The 20,525-nt window shown below is 37.9% G+C and overlaps 1 protein-coding gene across 2 annotated transcripts; it reads left to right on the top strand.

Moving 5' to 3' along the window:
* The first annotated feature begins 1,609 nt into the window (after window positions 1-1,609).
* On the top strand, window positions 1,610-20,089 carry ARL6 (ADP ribosylation factor like GTPase 6). Of its 2 annotated transcripts, XM_040583017.1 has the most exons (9): window positions 1,610-1,710; window positions 4,289-4,439; window positions 6,909-6,970; window positions 8,677-8,745; window positions 11,196-11,290; window positions 15,074-15,203; window positions 16,713-16,768; window positions 16,882-16,894; window positions 19,399-20,089. In XM_040583017.1, the coding sequence occupies exons 2-9, from the start codon at window positions 4,317-4,319 to the stop codon at window positions 19,433-19,435; spliced, it is 585 nt and encodes a 194-aa protein (XP_040438951.1). In that variant the 5' UTR covers window positions 1,610-1,710; window positions 4,289-4,316; the 3' UTR covers window positions 19,436-20,089. The 2 variants fall into 2 exon arrangements, with proteins under 2 accessions (XP_040438951.1, XP_040438953.1); XM_040583019.1 differs by lacking the exons at window positions 1,610-1,710; window positions 16,882-16,894 and having other exon boundaries at window positions 1,724-4,439.
* The last annotated feature ends 436 nt before the right edge of the window (window positions 20,090-20,525 follow it).

The following is a 20,525-nucleotide window of genomic DNA, read 5'->3' as shown; positions in this document are numbered from 1 at the left end:
TGGTATTCTTTGTTCTTTATTGAGATTAAAACTAGCTCTCAGATATGTACTGATTTCAATATAAAAAGTAGGAGATGACGCCCTCCACTAGCAAATACTTACCCCACAAGCTGATTAATTTTTAGAAAGTGCTTCAATCCAGAACTTCCCTGTGAGATTTATGCTACTTGCTTTTCCTTTAATGGCTTATAAGGTCACTATGAGGGAATCTCATGTTCTAGTCAGAACATTTCTGGGAATAGGGAAATCACGAAATCATGGTTGCAGTTTACCTCAAACCTTTAATAATAATGGAAGTGACAATAAGAATCAGAAAGCCAAACAATAGACGTGTTTGTACTATTTTTGATCTTTGAAGTTTAATGTGAAGCACATTCTATCTGGGATGTTCTGGCGTCAGTTTTGTCTTAAAAAGAACTGTTTGCATCACTATCAAACAGCTATTTCCATTCATCACTCCTCTTCCCAGGGCAGAACTTGAGACAGTAGACTGAAAGCTGCATTCAGCAGACATAAAACCGGAGTTTTTCAAAATGAGGGGTGGAGCTCCATGAAGAGAAATTGCTTCTTCAAGCCAAGGAGGACAGAGCACCTTCTGGGAAGTGGAGGCAGAACTGGTTACTTCACCCCTCAGTCACTGCTTCTCTTTGTTCAAAACTGAAGGACAAACCCAAAAATATATTTAGTATTTCAGTCTGTGAGGGGCGAGCCTGGGACAGCATGCGGAGCGCCTCCCTGCCTCTGCTGCTTGGCCACGGGCTCTCAGCTGGGCCTGCCGCGGAGGGTGTCGGCATCCAGCAGTATATAAAGTTTTTTACATCCCAGGAATACCTCAACAGAGCTGAGAGAATAAGGAAAACCCACTGTTCCAGTTCAAACCAGTCTTTTCAACTGCATTTGTTAAGTGCTGAAGCAGAGGGGGTAACAGCACGCTTTTGCGGAACTGAGAACAATTTGGCAGCTAAATAAAAGTACGTGGTAGAAAAGAGAGTGGGGTTTAGTTTATACATGCTCCTGTTTGGAGCTCGTTTTAAGTGATTTAAGTTGGTGCAGCAACCCTAGAACCAGGCTCTCTGGACAGTGCTACACAGCAAAAAATTACCGAAGCGTGTTTCCGACACTGTGCCTGGCCTAGGCAAGCCGCCCTCTTCCCAAACACCATTTTTTGTCATTACTTACACGATTTTTAAATACTTTCACCCATTATTTAAGTGACAAGTGGGTTTAAGGTTTTCCCTGAACACTACTCCACCACACCGCCTGCTTAAGAACCAGAGTTACTGTGAACACCTTTGATGCTAATTTTTATTGACATTTTTCTTCCTACGTTAATTGTAACACCCAACCCAAGAGGATTTATCTGAGCGCTCTTGTGGCCGCTGTGCAAGAAGAGGAGCTGGGGTTGGAAAAAAATTACACAGGTGAAGGTGAGTTACACCGGTGAAGGTGACAGGCGGCCGGGCACCAGTGACACGGCAACAGGCAAAGCTGCCACAGACGCTGACGCGCCCGAGCGGCCCCGGCCCGCTGCCCCCTCACAGCGGCCGCCGGGACCGTACGGTGGGCGTGGCCGCAGGGCGCTCCCCGCCCCAACCACCGCCTCGCGAGCTGGCCGGAAGGGGCGGGTCTGCCGGGGGCGGGGGAGGCGGTTTCCTCGGCAACGGCGGCGGCTGGAGGCGGCGGGGCCTGGCCGACATCTCGCGGGCCGAGGTCGGTGCTGCGGCTGCGGGGAGCGCGGGAGCCGTGAGGCGCTGCATCGGTGTCGTCCGGGCCGGGCCTGGACCCCAGTGGGGACTCATGTCCCACCGGCGTGGGGCCCTGCGTCCCGCCCCGGGCGAGGGAATTCGCACCCGCTGCCGGTTGCGGCTGGGGGCGGCCCTGGCCGGGGCGGCGTGGGATGCTGCTGAGGGGGGAGGCCTCGGCGGCGGGAGGGGACCACCTGTGCTGGCAACTGCGAGCGGCCTGGCTGCCCAGGGGTTCCCTGTCCCTGGCCGCAGGCGCTACTGGGGACCTGCTGGGCTCTGGCTCGTCACCCCGAGTGCGGTGGGAGCAGGGGATCCTGGAAAAAACAAAACAAAAAAAAAACCAAAAACAAAAAGAAGCATCTATTGCTAGAGTTTTAGGTGATACTAATCTGAAAAGGCCTTCTGTTGGTGGCTTAGGCAGCCTTGGTATCTCAGCGTTTATGGTTGAGTAGTCCACATGAATTAAATGGCCTTCTAGTGCCGTTGAGTTTGGAAGGGCCATCCGCAGGTTACCTGCGCTGACCACCGTCTCAAAAACTCAAGGAGACGATGAGTATCGTGCTCTGTGGCTCGTTGCTTTCAGCACAGTGTCCTGACAATTGGGGTGACAGGTTGCCATGTCTTGTTTAGCAGCCACCGGAGACAGGTGGCCATGCCTGCTCGGGCATCTCCGGAGAGTGTGGCCGCAACTCGCTTGGCTCCATGTCCCGGAGCTGGAGAACAAGTTCCTGGACCAAACTCTATCCAAAATAATTTTAGGCCATGTTTAACATGCTGTATAGCATTGTAGGCTAAATATCAGCTGGCAAAAAAAAAAAAAAAAGGAACCTGTGCCAGCTGTAACTGCTGAAACTCTTCACAGCTGGGAAAAAGAATGGCAGAAAAGGGGTAGGGCAAGAAGTCAAGGGTACGTTTTTTCTATTGTATTCTTAAATAATGATTTTGCCGTGTTAGGAAAAACTGCTAGAAAAAACGTGGGTTTTTAGAAAAAATTACAAAATTGCCAGAAACTGTTGCCAAAGAATGTGTATTTAGGCTTTTTTGTTTAAAAGCAAACCCCTAGAAGTATCTTTCATGTGCTTGTGTTTCCTCCTTTTCCATTTTAAGAGTACTAGTAAGGTATTTTTTTGGACCTTATCACCTAGAATACATAGATAAGACTCTTGATTGGACTAGAAAATAGCATGTTTTGGAGCAGGGTTTTGTCAGGTTAATTTGATAATAAACATCAAGCCTTAATCTGCTTTCAGAGTTGTATGTATGTTAAAAAAAGGAGTGGAGTGTAAAAGAAAGGGAGTTGGAAGAAAAGCCATAATGTTTTTTTTTCTTTGAGGGAATCGCCATAACTGATGTTGGCCAATTTTAACCCAGTGACAGCTGTATGTAGCTGTTACACACATAGCCACTTGGTAGATCAGTACTAGTCTTGAATCAAAATGCACTAGATAAAGCTTTTAAAAGCATCTGTGTTAAAAAAAGAAACAGAAACATACTGCAGACAAAGGTGATGGCTTATGTGACTTTATTAAATTCAGTGAAGAGGTGAGACCAAACACTTGTCATTGATGTATTTTCCTTTTCATGCACCTGCCATGATTTTCTGGGGTAAAGATTGTGGTATGTGTCCAGTGCTGGGCGGAGGGGGAACACACCTTTATTAAGAGAAAAAACAGCCTTCACCACGAAGTTCCTCTGACATTAGTTAACTGCTTTGTTATTGAATGCATCACAAATATTTCAGCTGTCTGATTGGTGAAATTATTCTTAGTGGAATTAATTCAGGACAGACAAGAGTTATCTATCCTCTTCGCAAAGCGTGTTCAGCCAGGTACCACAAGTTAACTCATGATGTAAGTTCCTTCGAATGTGCTACTTGACAGGTAACTTCATCTTTTTTGATGTAGGAGTTTGCAATCTCCCTGAGGTGTGGGTGAATGTTATGGTGTCTGGCTTCATGTCTGTTGGATCTATTATAATCAGTTTCTATTTGTAGTGAATGAGTTCCTAATTTATACATGTTAATATTGGCAAAGCCTGTTACAATGAGAGTTTGAATTGAATTGACAGAGGGTACTTTACTTACTCATTGGGTAAATTATGTAACAGGTGCTGAAGAAGGGAAATACTGTTTAGCTTTGTTGTCTAATTTACCACTACTGACAATCTGAAGGAAAATATAATGGTCTTCCTTTTTTTTTTTCAGTTTGATGGAAGGTAAAGAGGCATTGCAGTTGCACTCCTATTTGGACTGCTCAGAATGATGGCAGTATTGCCACCCAGCGAATCAAGGACATTGCATTATATAGACAGGGCTATAAACAGTCAATCTGCTTTTGTGTTGAGGCCTCTTCGCTATAATCAGCTTACACTCCATTTGCTTAGCATACCAAGCAAACCTGCTGTGACAGTGTTTGTATAGTGTCTTATTCGCACTGTCCTTTTAAAAGTTTAAGGACTGCTTAGCCACATGCCCACCTACTGTGCTAGCGCTGCTGTAACAGTTTTCCAACAGCTATTTCCTTCTCCGATTTTCTGAACAACAGGTAATCCCTGTGTATTTGAACCAGAATTATGGGATTGTTTGACAAGCTAGCGGGATGGCTTGGGCTGAAGAAAAAGGAGGTTCACGTTTTGTGCCTTGGCTTGGACAATAGCGGCAAAACAACAATCATAAATAAACTTAAACCTTCAAATGTAAGTAGCCTACTTAGTTCACTGTTGACATTTTTACTGCAGAATTGATGGTTGTTTAAACTGGTTTTGCATGCTGTTATACTAAATGTAACCATGGAAAAGATGTGAAGAACTCTTTGATTTAGTACAGTGGAACAAATATGTTTATGAGTTTCCAACTGACTAAATATAAGCATCTGCATGCACATTAGGAAAACATTTCCCAAAAAATCGCTGTTGATATGGCATGATTTTTCTAAGATGACCAGTAAGGAAGGGTTTATGATGGCTGAAATCAGGATCTGAAAAGTTTTCCTTAAGTCACTTAAATAATTGCTACAGGATTGCAGTTATGAGTGATGTGTTGATCATTTGGGTTTAATACATTTGTATAACAACTTATCTAAATTCCTCGTGTTTATTTTAATCTTTTCCTGAGAAATAATAAAGATATAATAAATAATAAAATAGGAAATAATGTGAAGATGCATACTTAATAGTGACTTTGGCATTTTTGAAGCAGAATAGCTTTTTAAATGAAGTAGCATTTATGCTTGCAGTTCATTCATCCAGTGAAAAGTGTTTCAGGCCACTAAGAGTGCATAATATTCTGAGCAAAGTTTTAAAATAGGTTTACCGTGTTTCTAGGTGTATTTATGGAATAGAAATAGATTAATTTTGTTAGGCATGTTCAAAGTCAGAGGATTGTGCATCTTGGTTATATGCATTTGCAAAACTGTGACTTCTGCTGTTTATATCAGGACACAGCTTTTGGGTTTTAATTTCCACTGAACTTTTCCTAAAGAGTACCACTGGACATTGTTTAGAAAATGTAGCATGGTAAAGTCTCTGCCACTCTTCTATTCCGGGCAATTATTCTTTCATGAAAATTAAATAGATTTATAGACAAATATGAAAACTGCTACTATATGCTGCCAGTCATTTTGGAGAAATACTACAATTTGTACCAGGCAAATTATATATTTATGTAATTTTTTGAGACATTTATTGTAGCAGGGTTTTTATGTCATGCCTTAAGCGGTAAAGGATTCCTAACTAGAGTTGAATGCAGACTACAAGATTCATTGCAATAATAGGTATTAGAGAAGGTTCCAAGGGAATTACACAAGCAGAATAAATAGAAATTACTTGCTGTGCTGTAAATTGTGTCATGAGAATCTGCTTCTGAACATTTTCATTTAACATGATGCTTTTAGGAGGATAGCTTTGTGTACAACTTGTGTAAGTCCTATCCTTGCAAGACGTGACAAATTCTTTAATGTGCAACAAGTGTCATTAGATCAGATTTGGTGTAATTGTTTATTTTTAGGAAGATCAATGGATAGATGATTTTGAGCTGTGGATCAGCCCAGCCACCTTGAGAACTACTAGTTTTCCCCAGGGGCAATATATTGGGTGTCTGGCAAATACAAGCATCTGTTTGGAGTTGTTTCTTCTGAGCCTGATAAATACGTTTGAAAGAAATGTTAAAGAAGTAACATCTCTTCTACTCTGCAATAATTTTCCCTTGGTGACAGGAACTGTGGACTAAACTGTTTATTTACAGTGTTGGAATGCCATTTTCATAATGAAGCTCCAGGTGAACAAGCTGAGCTTGCTTCAGTTGTATGTGAGGAGTCAGTTGCTTATAGATAACATTTTTAATAAAGGGGCTCTAGAAAGCCTGTAAAAGGATTGCATCTCACTGTCTCAGACAGCTCTGTAATCTAATGAATGTGACCTTTCTCACCGATCAATATCGATGCTTCTTGAAGGAGCTATACTGTTGTACCAACTTCGCTGATAAGTTGCTTGTATAGCTCCACAGTAAACCTGGTTATCAGACAGATCTATTAATAATGCTTTATGGTTTGGCCATTCCTCTGTGGCAAATGGTGTTTTCTTTTAGTGGTCTAGTAGTTAAAATAGAATAGAAGCCATTGTGTAACGTCTGAAGTATAATTCCCAATGTCAAATATCCTGCCTGTGGACAGAAGCTGGGAGTATGGCCAATCTAGTATCTTGATAGAATTATACCCTCCTCTACCTAAGAGGCTTGCGATAATGTACAGACTTGTTTGGGTTGACACTGTGACTTCCAAAGTGCACAAATATTGTGAAATTTGACCTCAGTCATAATCTTCAAACAGTTTTCTTCCATGTTAACCTATCTCCTATTTATGTGATGTACACCCATACATGTACAAACAGACTAATGTAAACGGTGGAATCTCATTCTTGAGGCTAAAATGTCTTCAATGCTCTTGTCCAACAGCATTCACTGTATTTCCTAGAAAATACAAAACCTTGATTTTTAATTACTGTACTTTCTGGGAACTTTTTTACTGTAATGTATCTGGATTGTAGAAAGTTTCTTGTATTGCATAGTTTGGGGAAAAATAGATCTGTAGTGTATTCATGTTTCAAATATATTTCAATATTTGCATTTTCCAACTTGATTGTAAAATTTTTACTTTCTTTCCTTTAAAGGCTCAAACTCAGGACATTGTTCCAACAATAGGATTCAGCATAGAGAAATTCAAGACTTCAAGGTGGTAGTTTCTTTTGTTTTCTCCATTTAACAGTAATTAATATACAGTAGTTGGACTTAATTACCTCTTTCAGTGGGATGTAACTGAGTATAGTGTGCGGTGGTATAATGACATGACATATGTATTGTGTTGCTATAAAACTATACATGTGTTCCAAAAAAATTTATTATTTTTTTTTGCAGTAGTGTATATTAATATCTGATGTCTGTCTGTTAAGAATTTCAGAATAGGGCACTGTTACAGACCTGAGGAGAGACAGTTGCCTAGGTGGTAACCAATATTCCATTAAACACTCTCACTGGAAGGGACTCTGAAGAGATTACAGTCTAATCTCATTAAATGAAAAATGGTGGCGACAGCATTAGCAATGTAAAGATGGCAGGGGCAAAGATCAGGAACAGGAGGAAGAAATCATTAGTTGAATGAAGGCTAAGATTTAGAAAAGGAATGTTGTCAGACAAAGATACTTCAAGGAGGTAACATTAGTTAACATTTTATTCTGTAGTCTTCACAATGTATTTTTAATGGGTACAGTTAGTCTTCAAACCAAGCAACGTGCCCCACTGGATGAGAGATCTGCAAAAAAATTGTTTATTCATTGAGCTGATGTGTGGGGCTGATAGGTTTCGTGTTTTTATAGGAGGCTCAACAACTGTATTCTTTCTCAGTAAAGCACATGTGTGAGAATATGAATCAGTTAATATTGCTTTCCTTTATTCTCATCCTGTAACAGGAGAGGTGACCTGCAAATACATCATGTAGAATGATTTAAAAAACTCAAACTCACAACCCATCCCCACCCCAAAACCTCATTAATCTAATATTACAATCAAAACATTGTTTGGGGGTTGCTAATAACTACACATAGCAGAGCAGCTAGTCAAGAATCAGAGGATGTCTACATACAGAGTGGAAAGGATGGCTGGAGAGCTTCCTTTTCCAAACCTCCTCATTTTTATGTGGCCTCCACTTGGGGAGATATTTGGAACTACCCAAAACAGGAAAGCTTAATACTGAATTAAGCATTTGTTGATTTCTATGTGGTTTACTGAATTATGAAGTGTTGCCTCTGTAAACATTTCAGGAGTGGATCAGAATTTTTTTCTAATGTTCTTTAAGTTGATTCACTGTATTTAGCATTTGGGTAAAATGTCAAAGTTGTGAAGACTACCCTTTGTAGATTGGTCATCTGAAGTAACCTGTTATTAATAGAAGGTGATTATTTTTTTTTCTGAAGGTGGAATTATTTTTTTTAAAGCCTTTTATTTTGTATACAGAACCCTTTGGATGTTATTGGTGCCTGTCTAGGGACATAATTTAAGACAAGCTGTGAATTTTAAGTCATGGATGATCTGAATTTCGTTTACTCAGCATTATAAACAATATTCGATACTAACGTGATAACAAGAGAGGCTGAATGGGATATTATTTTATATTTGATGTGACTTTATAATTGGTTTTGTTCTTTTCAGAGCATAAACAAACACATTTTCTCGTACGAAATTTTTCTATAATAAGACTGCAAAACTGGGTAGGATAGGTAGTGTGAAGGCAGGTAAAGTAACCAGAGTTCCTTTGGGAATTATTCCCAGTTGATTAGGATTCAAGTTGATCTGGCTTTTTTTCTGTCAGGGCAGCAAAGCAAATAATTTGGGTTTGGCGTTTGTTCTCTGTTTCTGTGTCTCATATGCTTCTTTTCTTTGCAGTTTGTCTTTCACAGTGTTTGATATGTCAGGTCAAGGGAGATACAGAAACCTCTGGGAACATTACTACAAGTAAGCCTATCATTTATTTTAAAGCATTGCTGTTCATATTGGCTGTTTTGTGTGTTATTTAAACAGAGTATGGTAATATCTAGTGGTTAAAAGTGATTCAGAGAAGACTTACACCTGGTGTTTGACAGAAGGTCATGCTGGATAAATACAACTTCTCTTTCTGTTCTAAAAAATGAAAAATTTTATACGCTGCTAGTCAGCATGCTTTTGGGGACATCTTGTTGACTCAGCGATTAGGGGAGCATACTAGAGGTGGGATTTACATGTTGAAACCTGAAAATCGATCCTGTAAGAAAGCACCAAGATGAATTAGGCTTCCTGTTTTTCTGTTCTTCTGTAGGTAAGTGACTTAAGACCTAAAAGGTATTGGCTGATGTCTGAGATTTTGAGAGGTGAGGGAAATTAACCTCAGAGAATGAGAAACAAACATGTAACTAAGAATTTGACCAGGTATTCCTAGATGTTATTTATTAAGCAGAATATTTGCGGTACTTTATGACACTATGGTATTGCCTTATCTGTAATAGTGCCAATTGCTGGTTTTCTGGCTTCTAATGAAACTTGAATCTTCATTTATGTTGTCTCATTGTTATTCTGTAATACCTGATGCTGATCTAAATAAGGTGAACAGTAGTAAACCACATAGAAATAGCTTGGAGAAATAGAACAGAGAAATTATTAATATTATCATACTCATTAATATTTGATGTGATAGAGCGTAAAGTATTCTTAACTGAGGATTAACAATTCATGTCCTTTCTGTGGAAAATGTGTTATTTTTTGATTTTTTTGGAATTTTTTTGAACAATGATATATTTGAAATATTTTCTTGAAAACTTGTTATGTGGGTAGATCTTCATTGTTCGAGTGTGTTAGATGTATGTCTCCCAAATCTTTTGGATTTCAATAACTGATGCCCTTAGGCTGTTCCCAAAATACTACCCAAGTGCTTTGTAACCAAACAATTTTTCTGACTGCTGTATTTAATGCAGTAACATACCCTTTGTGCCACATGAACAGCTTTTTATCTTAACAGTAAGGGAGTTTCTTAGGTAATGCTGACAGTGAAATGTGCAATCGTGTCCACCTTTCCTCCTGAGTTAGTGCAGTAGTCATGTATTTAAGATTAACTTCTAAGAATAATGTAAAAACAATAATGTGCTGTTCAGTTTATAAAAGTTATGCAAGATTTAATTTGCAAGAATTGCAAAATGGCAATCAAATCCGATCAAGTGTCTAAGTGGCTGCTTTCGCATACTTGAAGCTTGCTGTTTTCTTCTGTTTGGCTTGAAACTGTCTTCTAGTATGTTCTCAAAGTACACTTGTCTTAAATATCTGTAAACTCGGGTTGTGTCCCTATTACTCGTACGTCTTTTTGAAGTTATATTTTTGGTGGGAAATACATGCTAAGACTATGATTCCTCTAGAAAAATACTGTATGTTCATAAAAATTACTTAGACGTTTTCAGCTAATACGCAAAAGCTTTATTTGCTGTTGGAGTTCTGTACTCCAGAAAAGAACGGACCTTCTGATACAGTCTTAGGCTGGTTGAGTTATTTCTGGTTTTGAGTAGATCTAGGACTGTTTCTTATCAAAATACAAAGGTAGATGGTGCTGGAGGCAGTGGGGTGAAGAATATAGCCTTAATGATGTCTCAGAGAAATGTAAAACAAAGGAGAAGTGAATGTTACATTAAAATGTAAATAAAAATACCTCGTATGGGTGTTTGTAATTGTTCATCTGAATTGGTCAGACTTTAACTTGCTTTCAAATAAGTTTCAATAAATGGAACATCAAATCATAAAATATTAATAATATCTTGAAATAATGAGCTGAAAGTTGTATATATGTTGTGACTGTGGTCATATTGCCAGAAAAATGTCTTAATGATTTGCAATAGGTGACAGTTTTTTCCTGTTACTCAAAACAAAAGAAAGATCCTGTTTATGCCGGCTTTTGTAAAAGCTAAATTAATCTGCATGTGCCTAGTTGTTAAACAGATGTGGACACACATTTTTTTCTGAAAAGGTAATTGACCTTTCTCTAAATAAACTTGTTCTAGTGTAGGAAATTATTTCTACAAAAACCTGTCCTGATTTTCTTTGTCTGTCTGACCACACTGTCAGAATAGCGGTTGGTTACATTTTCAGGGTTCTTTTTTCAGCCTTAGTGGTGAAATCAAGCTTTTTTGAAGGGTCTGTGTAGAGTGAACTTTGCATGAGTCACACAGCTAACAACATCATGTCTCAAAAAATTATGCAGGTTACCAAAAGATTGAATTTCAGAAATAAGACTGGATTCAAATGTTAATGGTAAATAACAACAAAAAATAGATGGAAAAAAATCATCAGGTTGGTTTGCTTTTTTTGGTGTTTCTTCTGAAGCCTTTTCTTAGTCACAGTTTAAGAGAACCTATAATTTGCCTCTTTGCTTTTTTTATGTTATGCAGAGAAGGCCAAGCCATTATTTTTGTCATTGATAGCAGTGACAAATTAAGAATGGTTGTGGCCAAAGAAGAGCTTGACACCCTTCTGAATCATCCAGGTGAGGAGGCTTTTTTCCCCTTCTGTCTCCATATTTGTTATGTTGTCTTAAGAAAAGCCCTGATCTGATCTGACACATTGTGCATTCTGAGTACTTTGCAAATATTCTAGCTGTTCATGAATACTAGAACAGTAATAGTCTTCAATAAGTTTGGCATTTGGGGTTTTTTATACCTGTTCACACTTACAAACTGACTATACTTCATTTGGCTACACTGAGTTGAATTGGTTTCTTATCAATCAGTGTAGATCCAAAGTTGCATTGTTTTGAGGAAGAATTAGACTTGGACCCTTTGAAAGCTGGAGAGCCTGTATGTGATGGCCAACACATACAAAAAGGTCTATCTCTGTCTGAATTTTTCCATGAAGACAGCTAATTCCTTTAATGTAACTTTTAATTTCTTTTTTCATCTCCTTTCTATTTATTATGCTTTAGTCACAAATAAGAAGGGATAATTATACCACTCAGTTTCAATTGCTTATAAAAGGATACATGGGATGGGAGAGGGTATAAGAGCATTCATAAGGGGGTTTGTTTATTTTGTTTGGGTTTTTTTACACGAGACTATACTTTTTTAATTAAGTTCTGAGATCAGTGAATTCTCTGCTTCTTTGCCCTTCCATATAGCAACATTACTGGAATGTTTTTGTAAGCAGTCTGCAATTTTGACTTTCAGCACTTAAAGTAGTTGCTGTGACTAACTAGATTATAAAACTACATGCAGGAAATTTAAAAGTGAAATAATCCTGTAATTCCTTATTTATTTATTAAGCTGGTAGAGCCTTAACTTGTGGGGTTACCATGCTGAAAGTAAGAATGGAGAAGCTGACTTGTATTTCCACCCAAGAAAAGTAGTATGTGATAGGGGCGGTTATGTTAATATGATTTCATTTTCTATGAAGACTGCGTGTAATACATTAGTTAGTCAACAAAGATGCTGTAGCTGAGCGTGTGTGAGCTGACTGGGCCCTCTTAATTTCGTGCTGGAGGGTATGGGCCACTTCACATGCAGACACTGAAAAGACAGTCTGGCAGATGTCAAAGGGGAGGATGAGGTAAACCAAAGGCTGCAGGTGAATTATAGAGAGGCCAGGGAACTTTGTACCAAAGCAGGTATTAACCACAGTAGTAAAAGGCAATTGTGTTGGTAAAATGGGACCAAGGGTGGGAAGTAAAGACTGCTGCAATAAGTTACTGGTTTATTAGAAGGCAAAAGAGTGAAAATATTAAGACTGAGGAGATGCAACCTTAGGTGGGACTTTTCATTTAGGCATTAATAGGTTATTAACACTGATTTAGCAGGTCAGCACTGTTCAGATTTTGACGTATTTGTGTCTTCTAGTTCTGAAAGACCACGGCTGTGCCCACCTAGTACATTGTATAGAACCAGGAAAGGGCAGTTGAGTGTTTCTGCCTTGGAGTAGCTCAGTTCAAATGCAGCAACAGTGTTCCTGTTCCAGTGTTTCAGATTTTTGATAGTTCATATCTAAGAGAACCAAAGAGAAAAAAAAGTTCTTCTAGTAGTAATGTTTGATAAAAGTAGCTTTAACTGAATTGATATATAACTGTTTTACTGTAGCAATATTTTTATTTGTATTACTGTTCTGCTTTTTGTTTCTGCATACCCTACTTTCTCCCCATCTGTGTTTCTGCCTCTGTGAACCTTGTGGAGTGCTTTAAATTTACGTGTGTTTGCTTAAGGTTTAAATGGATGCAGTAACAACCTTGAATCAATTCCTGTCTCTGAAAGTCTTAGCAATTCTTCAGTAAAACAGTTCCCTCACTTTTTTGCCAGACTTTGCCTGAGGTTGTCAGAAAGGGAGGGTGTACTGTCAAGTGTCAACGGGGTTAGAAGTTGTACTAGCTGGGACTGTTCTATGGATCAGAACCATAAATTATTTTTACTTACATAACTGGACAACGCTCTGCAAATAATGGCTTGTTTAATGATCACTGTTACAGTATTATTTTTTTTAAAACAAACTTCATTCTTTAGCATTTTGTAAGAGGGTAGTATGCAGATTTCTTGGTTTGGATACTAACTCTTGGGTCACTTGACCTCCAGCACATGCTTCTAAACTAAACTGAAATCCCTGTAAATTTGAAATTCTTTGTATGAAATTACACATCACAAATATCTAGTGTCTGGGATTTTTTTTAATGCGTAACTCATAACTACGTGCAAATAGAAAATTTAACTTTCCATTAATGACTGTGAAAAAGGGTTGTGGGGGGTGGCAGCGAGCAAATACTGTGTAGCAGGAAACAATGATAAGGTAGGAAATAATCTAAAACCATGCAACCACCACTTTATTTAGCAAACATCTTTCAGTGTACATTTATGAGTCTATGTGGGTAGGTTGTGCCCCTTCTTAATTGCTTTAGAAACGTACTGAAAATTTCTTGATTAACTTGGCTACTTGCATACACAATGTCAACTAATTTGTGTGGGCTTAATTTATCCATAACCTGCAACCTGTGGGTGCCAGGGTTCATTTATTTATACTATAGGTTAATGTAGAAGTTTCAATCAAGAGACACAAAAGTTGTTCAACTGTGGAATCAAAGCAAAGATTTAATGATACTCTGTGCTTATATTTTGAGGCCTTTGTTTTGTGTTAGAGGGTAACAGAGGAAAAAATAGCTCCAGACAGAGTAAATAGTTGTGGAAATCTTCAGCATTTTAGTCAGCATTTGATGTCTGAGTATGAATGAATAGATAGTGTTACTTCCACTGGTTTTTGTGGAAAGGTTCAGTAGGGGGTTTGAAAAGAACCTAATTAGGAACGTTCAAACCACTTCAGCACTGACAGTTTGTTGGGGTTTTGGGGGTTTTGTCCCCCTTCCCCCAGGAGGGGCAGCTGGCTTATGTTTGAAGTTTTTAAATAAATCCTTAGCTTGTTTTCTATATGAAATAACCTTTTATTTTTACAATTTAAAAAAACCCCAAAACTGTATAGCAGTTTTCATTGGGGAGGGGTCTAACTTCTTTTGCCATCCAGAATTGATTGATAGAATCAAATCTAGATTTTTCTCTAATCCTTTGTTTAAATAATGTGAAAAGATCTTACAGTTAGCATTGGTGCTGGTAATTTTTTGGTAGTTTTACATCTGTCAGATTTTAAGAGAGTATACTTCCTTTCCTTCCAATGACTCTATTCTTTTGTGGTAATCAGCGAGGCTTGTGCTTTTGAATGTGTAAATATGCCAGAAATTGCCAGTGTACTTTGTTTGATCTGTAGTTCTCAGTGCTAGCTGATAAGAACTTTTGGAAGAAAGTCCTTCTTCAAGTGAAGGTAGGATAAGTGATGTCCAGACATGGACTTTTTTTTTATGAAGCCATGGACATTCTCCAGGATGCCGAAGGATAATTCAGACTACTGTTATGCACCTATTGTTGTGAGGTTATGAATGAACAGAAATAATTGTTTCTGTCCATTTCATACATCCAGTTCTCACTATAGCAGAGATGTGTAGCATTTGTAGGCAGTTGTTTGATCTCCTGATCCTCGGCTTCACCAGCAATTTATACCTGCAGCTTTAAATGTATGTATAAGGTAGGGAGGGAGTGGGTGGAAGATCCCAAAGCCTTCCAGAAAGTTTGTGAGCATTCTTGAAGCATGCATCAGAGGACATGTGACCCAACAGTGTGCGTCTTGGTAGGATACAACCTTCAGAGAATGGCAGTTCCAGGTGAGCAGAATATCTTCCTGTATTGTTTGTAGCTTATTACGTGTAGAGATTAGTAAGTATCATGATCGTTATGTTTCTGCCCATGCCTAGATATTAAGCACCGTCGACTGCCTATTCTCTTCTTTGCTAACAAGATGGACCTCAGGGATGCAATATCATCTGTGAAAGTATCTCAGTTACTGTCATTAGAAAACATCAAAGACAAGCCCTGGCATATCTGGTAATTTTCCCTTTTTGTATCCTTTTATTGGTATTGCTTTGTACAGTCATATTTAAGCTCTATCATGCCACTCAGTATTATGTAACATAAATTGAATCAACCAGATAAAATGCTGTGCTGCCACATGTGGAAACAGTAGTAACATTACAATACTTGCTATAAAACTTGTTTTAAATGCACAATGCATTCATGTAGACTGTGTCTTGAAAATTTTCACAATAGAACTGTTACCCAGAGAATGAAATGGAAGACTGCTACTGAAATCAGAAAGCAGTGGTTTATCAGAAGAGCTGCTGCTATTTTTTGCTGGGAAATTGAGTAGAATTTTTATCAGAGTGCTGCTGCTAGTTTGTCTTGTAGGTTTCAGAATATCAACAATAAAACCTTTAGAGTTGGGGTTTTTTTCCACTGTGCAGATGCTTTAGCAAACTACTGTTGAAAAACCATTTCGCAACTGTTCTCATGTGAATTCAGAGGGACACAGTACTCTTTGTACTGTGTAATATTTGAGGGGATTTTTACTTGTAGAAACTAGTGTCTTTTCTGTCTGAAGGATTTAAGTTTTCCTATAAATAGAAGGATTTTGTATTAGTGTTCACAAGGAAAAAACCCTCTCATTATATCAAAAGTGTTTTATAGGAGTTAATTTTTTGTCTTAATAAAGTCCTCAGATACTATTAAAAAAGTGCAATCAGCAGCTAAATGCTACTGAAAACTACAATATTCATTTTAGGCCCTTTCACACTGAACTTGATTACCTGGCCATTGTTTTAGGGGTCACTGCTTTTTGTCTCAGGAATTACACTGATGAATTCCCAAGGTCCTTGGAAGATAATTTTATAGCTAACCACAGTTAAGAATCTAGATTTATTGCTGTGCTAGTTTTCATAAACTGAAGAACGAGGGGCCTTTAAACAGTTATGACCCTGTGATTCAAAAGGTAGATTTACACTGTTCTCAGTGTAGCTTAATATTAATATATATTAACAGATACTCCTAGGGTTGCTGTTACAATGAAGTATATATGCCCTATACTTTCTCCCTCTAGTACTCCAACATTATCGCTGTGTATAGGAGCTGAGTGGCAGGACAGTTGGACTTGATGATCTTAAAGGTCTTTTCCAACCTAAATGATTCTATGATTCATCACTGTTCTTGCAGGTAGTAAACATCTTTTATAGCATAGTCTGAGGAGGGTGTTACCTAAGTGGAGGTGCCACAGAACAATGTGGCTGCCTTGTGTGGGAGCTCTTCCAGAAACCCCTCATGTTCTAAGAATGATTCCTCTGCCTTGAAACTGGAATTAAAATACAGATTGCATCTTGGAATGGTGGTTCCATATTGGGGAGGTACTCTAGAATACATCATTTGAGAAGTGGCCTTCTCCATGTGAAGAAAACTTAAGTACTTGATGCTGCTTTGCAGTTCTGTAAATTACAAGTATAGCGATTGACTCCACTAAACCCGGTATATTTACAACATTTTCATAATTTGATTTGTTTCTTTCAGTGCCAGTGATGCTCTTAAAGGAGAAGGGTTACAAGAAGGTGTGGATTGGCTCCAAGGTATACCATATGTCATTCTCTTGCTCTATTTTCATTCTGTTCAACTTTTTCATTTTGTAAGGTTTTTTCTTTATTATTTCCTTTGTTTTCTTTCTGTCTACTTCTGCTGTCAGACCAAATTACACAGTGAGTACTGATGCTCTGTCTCGTATTTGCCTTTCATTTACCTCCTTAAAGTACTCAAAAGATCATGTCAGTTTCTGCGACAGAAGTGTATACTATGAAATATTAATGCATACTCTTGCAAACAGTGTAAGGCTTTCTTGTAAACAATAATAATACCATTTCCTGCACTTCAATTTATTATTGTAGTAGTTCAGCTTGTTCTTTAATTTATTCTTACTGTCCTGTTACAGTTTTACGTAACCTAAGGTTACATATCAGGAAATGGTGAATAAGCAGGCTAGCAAAATAAGCAAAGTACAGAAATGCAGTAGTTTTGATTATTCAACTTCAGCTCTTTAATCTAGAGCCAAAATAAGAACATCTTACTGTATAATGATCATAGTTTATGCAGACGTTCATAACTGCATACAAAATATCAGATCCAGCTTAGGTGATGTATTGCATATACATTTTTATTTGCAAACTTGGTATGGATGTTGTATATCCTTCTGTTGTATGTTGGCAAGGTTCTGGTGTCTCTTATCCTCCCATGTACTGCTAAATGCATAGAATAGCGAAGTGTGGTATTGTTTTGGTAGACTCATTCTAAATTTAGCTCCCTAATTTACGTTGCTTACACTCCCAAGTGTTTTGGGTCTCCTGTTCCAATCTGAACCTGGAAGACGGTTTCCCTGCACTGGCGTGTCCTCTGCTGTGGCAGCCGCTAGATGTCAGCCCCGATCCAGAATCCAGAGTCAACCAAACTAATTTCCTTCAAACTGCAGCTAAATGATAGCCGTTGTCCCTGACTTGACAGATCTGCATTTATCTGTGGGTACCAGACTGTCCTTCCTAATCAGAATCCTTACTGCTAATTAGAAAGATGGTGTATTTTACAGTGTTATTGCAGAATAAAACACATTTGGTCATGTTTTCAGAGGAAGGGAGACCAGCCAAAAATAAGTCTTTACAAAATAATTTGCTGCCCTACAGAACAACAGTGATGCATCCTCCACCATCTAAAAAAGTTCTGTGGTGGGGAACCAGTGTCTCGGTACAGAGTTTCCTTCCTTGCTGTACCCTATTATCATAGAGGTAGATTCCCAATGATGTATTTTTTTCCAGATCTCAGGTATAATTATGATTTTGTATTATTTTCCTGTGATTTTCAGGGTCTCTGCTTACCTTTGAGCAACCTTTAAATTTCAGTCCAAATTTCAAATTGATGATTTTGTACATAGCTTCAAGCTACTTAAAAATATCTCAAATGCTTGCCTAAATATTTTCTGACAAACTATTAAAGTTGTATGTAGATTTTTAAGCACAGTAAGCAGGTGCTTCTGCTGTCATTCACTTACATAGGTCTTCATAGCTATTAATTTCTTATGTATTGTTAACTCTTAATTTTCTGACCTGAAATTTTTTATGGATGGGTTTATCTAAACATTTTCTTTTACTTCATGGCTCAGTGTCCCCAACAGTTGGAGGGATTAGATTTAAACTGCATTATTGCCTAAACACATGCAGTTTGGCAGTTATACTTTTAATGGATGGTTCAAGAAAATGTCTTTTTACTACTATTCTCCTCATTCCTAAAGCACTAGATGGAAATATTTGGAACGACTCTTAAGTTATAGTGGTCCCTAAATGACAGCCTGTGGATGCCATGAAATCCAGTGGAGGAAATGACAACTGATTAACGAATGCACAGTTCTCCTTATCAACAGCCATGCTTTCCTTAGTTACCTTTTGCAGACCCATTACACAGGTAGCTCGCAGATCTGGGGCAGCAGGGGCAGAAGGTTTTGCCTTTTTTCCCCTGGTGAAGGCTGAGTTTGCCTATTTCCCTACTTAGCGATGGGGTTACTATTGCAACAACACATTATTGGTAGGGTAAAACTAACCTGTCTCTCAACAGTCTAAACCCAGTTCACATTCCCTATTAGTGCTGAGAAATTGTGCTGATTTCCACATTTTGTGATGGGGATGCAGTATATTTATGCTAACTCACTACAGGGGAATGCCTGTAGTGAATTGAGAAGTGGCAATCAGGCAGCAGTATGGAGAAATTTGGCTATTGAGAGCAAAGAAGTTTTCACGTGAGTTATTCAAAAACAAACTTTAAATCCTTTGCATCTGGGGAGTTAATGTGTGTTCAGTTATGTGGAAGCTGAAACGTACAAGGAATTGAAATGCATACTTCATAAAGTAAACTTCCAGGCCTTATTCTCATCAGCTTACTTTATAAGCCCAAAAAAATATAAAAATTGAATTATGTGGAAAAGCCTTCCAGTCCAGTTAGCAACATTTGGGGGAAAAAACTTGGCTACAGAGGAATTTCTGAAGTGGATGAGAGAGCAAGTTGAAAACAACACTAACTGCATTGTGCCCCAGTCAAGTAGCTACACTAAAGTATCTATTGGTGTAGTTCTGTAACCCAGACAATACTGGGTTATTTTTTCAAAAAGCAAAACACAACAAGAATTCACCTTGTGTTAAGATTAAATGTTTCTTTTTATTAACAGATCAGATCCAAGCAATGAAGACATGAGAGATAAATAAAGGATATATGGCATTCTTTTACAAACTTTGTCAGTAGGGGTACAAGATCCTTGGAAAGGAAGAATGATTTAAAGAAAATGAACAGTTCAGCTAAAATATACTGTGTTGACTTGTTTCGTTTTAGTATCTCTTCCAGGAAAACTGAGTGTAGGCAACATAGCACCTCAGGTATGCACACTGATGAGTTAAATTGAATCTTGTAACTGGAGAGCCTATTTTAAAAAAAGAATTGTGTTAACAATAAACATCTGCATTCATTTGAGTTTTAGATGATAGCCATCAGGAAATGCCCCTCTGTTTTTTAAGGGGGCACCTTTTGACCAAATGGAAATATTTATTTTCCAGAGAAAAAAAAAAAAATCAGCACTTCCTGAAATACAGCTGCATGAGATATGTACTAATTTTAGGTGCCCATTTCTAGGTATTTCTGCATTTTTTTTATTGTAAAGTTTGACATTCGGTTTTTAGTAACCATCTACAATAGGCTTCTAGAGGAATATTTTGATTTAAAAGACAAGGATTCAAATATTCAGTGTATTTGCTATAGATGATTGCAGATGTTTTTAAGGAACTGATTTTAATGAAATGTTATGAATTGATTTTGTGATATGCCATGGTTATTGTTGCATTCCCATTAATAAAACTTCAAATATACAACATGCCATGGTTTGTTTTTTTAACTTAAAATGTTCACTGATGGTCTTGACATCTTAGGAGATTTTTGGTTTTCTGTTAGTTTCATTTGGAATTTGTTTATGCATTTTTCAACGAATATAGCACTGTATACTGTAATAAAATTGTGTCTCCTTTGCCAAAAAAAATTTTTAATATATTTGCTACACTTTCTAATAAACTAGACTGCTCTTCCAGATATTTAAAGAGCATATGGTTTAAAGTTATATTTTGGAAACACAGTCAAGGGACAGTTCACTAGTTTACTGATCATTAATATGAAATATGTCTTATACTTCTGTTGTGTATAAAAACAGTTTTACTTTCAAGAATAATTGTTAATAAACTTTCTGACTTCAAATATGTACCATAGGTAGCAAATTAAGCCAATTCTGTCATGCCACCTCTTCCCCTTTAA

The sequence above is a fragment of the Falco naumanni genome, chromosome 2, assembly GCF_017639655.2.
Source record: "Falco naumanni isolate bFalNau1 chromosome 2, bFalNau1.pat, whole genome shotgun sequence".
Lineage (NCBI taxonomy): Eukaryota > Metazoa > Chordata > Aves > Falconiformes > Falconidae > Falco > Falco naumanni.
This window is presented reverse-complemented; position numbering and strand designations above follow the sequence as displayed.

Coding starts and splice junctions, on each gene's coding strand:
- ARL6 (XM_040583017.1), top strand. CDS start 4,317: ATGGGATTGTTTGACAAGCTAGCGGGATGGCTTGGGCTGAAGAAAAAG. Junction 11,291..15,073: donor CACCCTTCTGAATCATCCAG/GTGAGGAGGCTT, acceptor GCCCATGCCTAG/ATATTAAGCACCGTCGACTG. Junction 15,204..16,712: donor GACAAGCCCTGGCATATCTG/GTAATTTTCCCT, acceptor TGTTTCTTTCAG/TGCCAGTGATGCTCTTAAAG.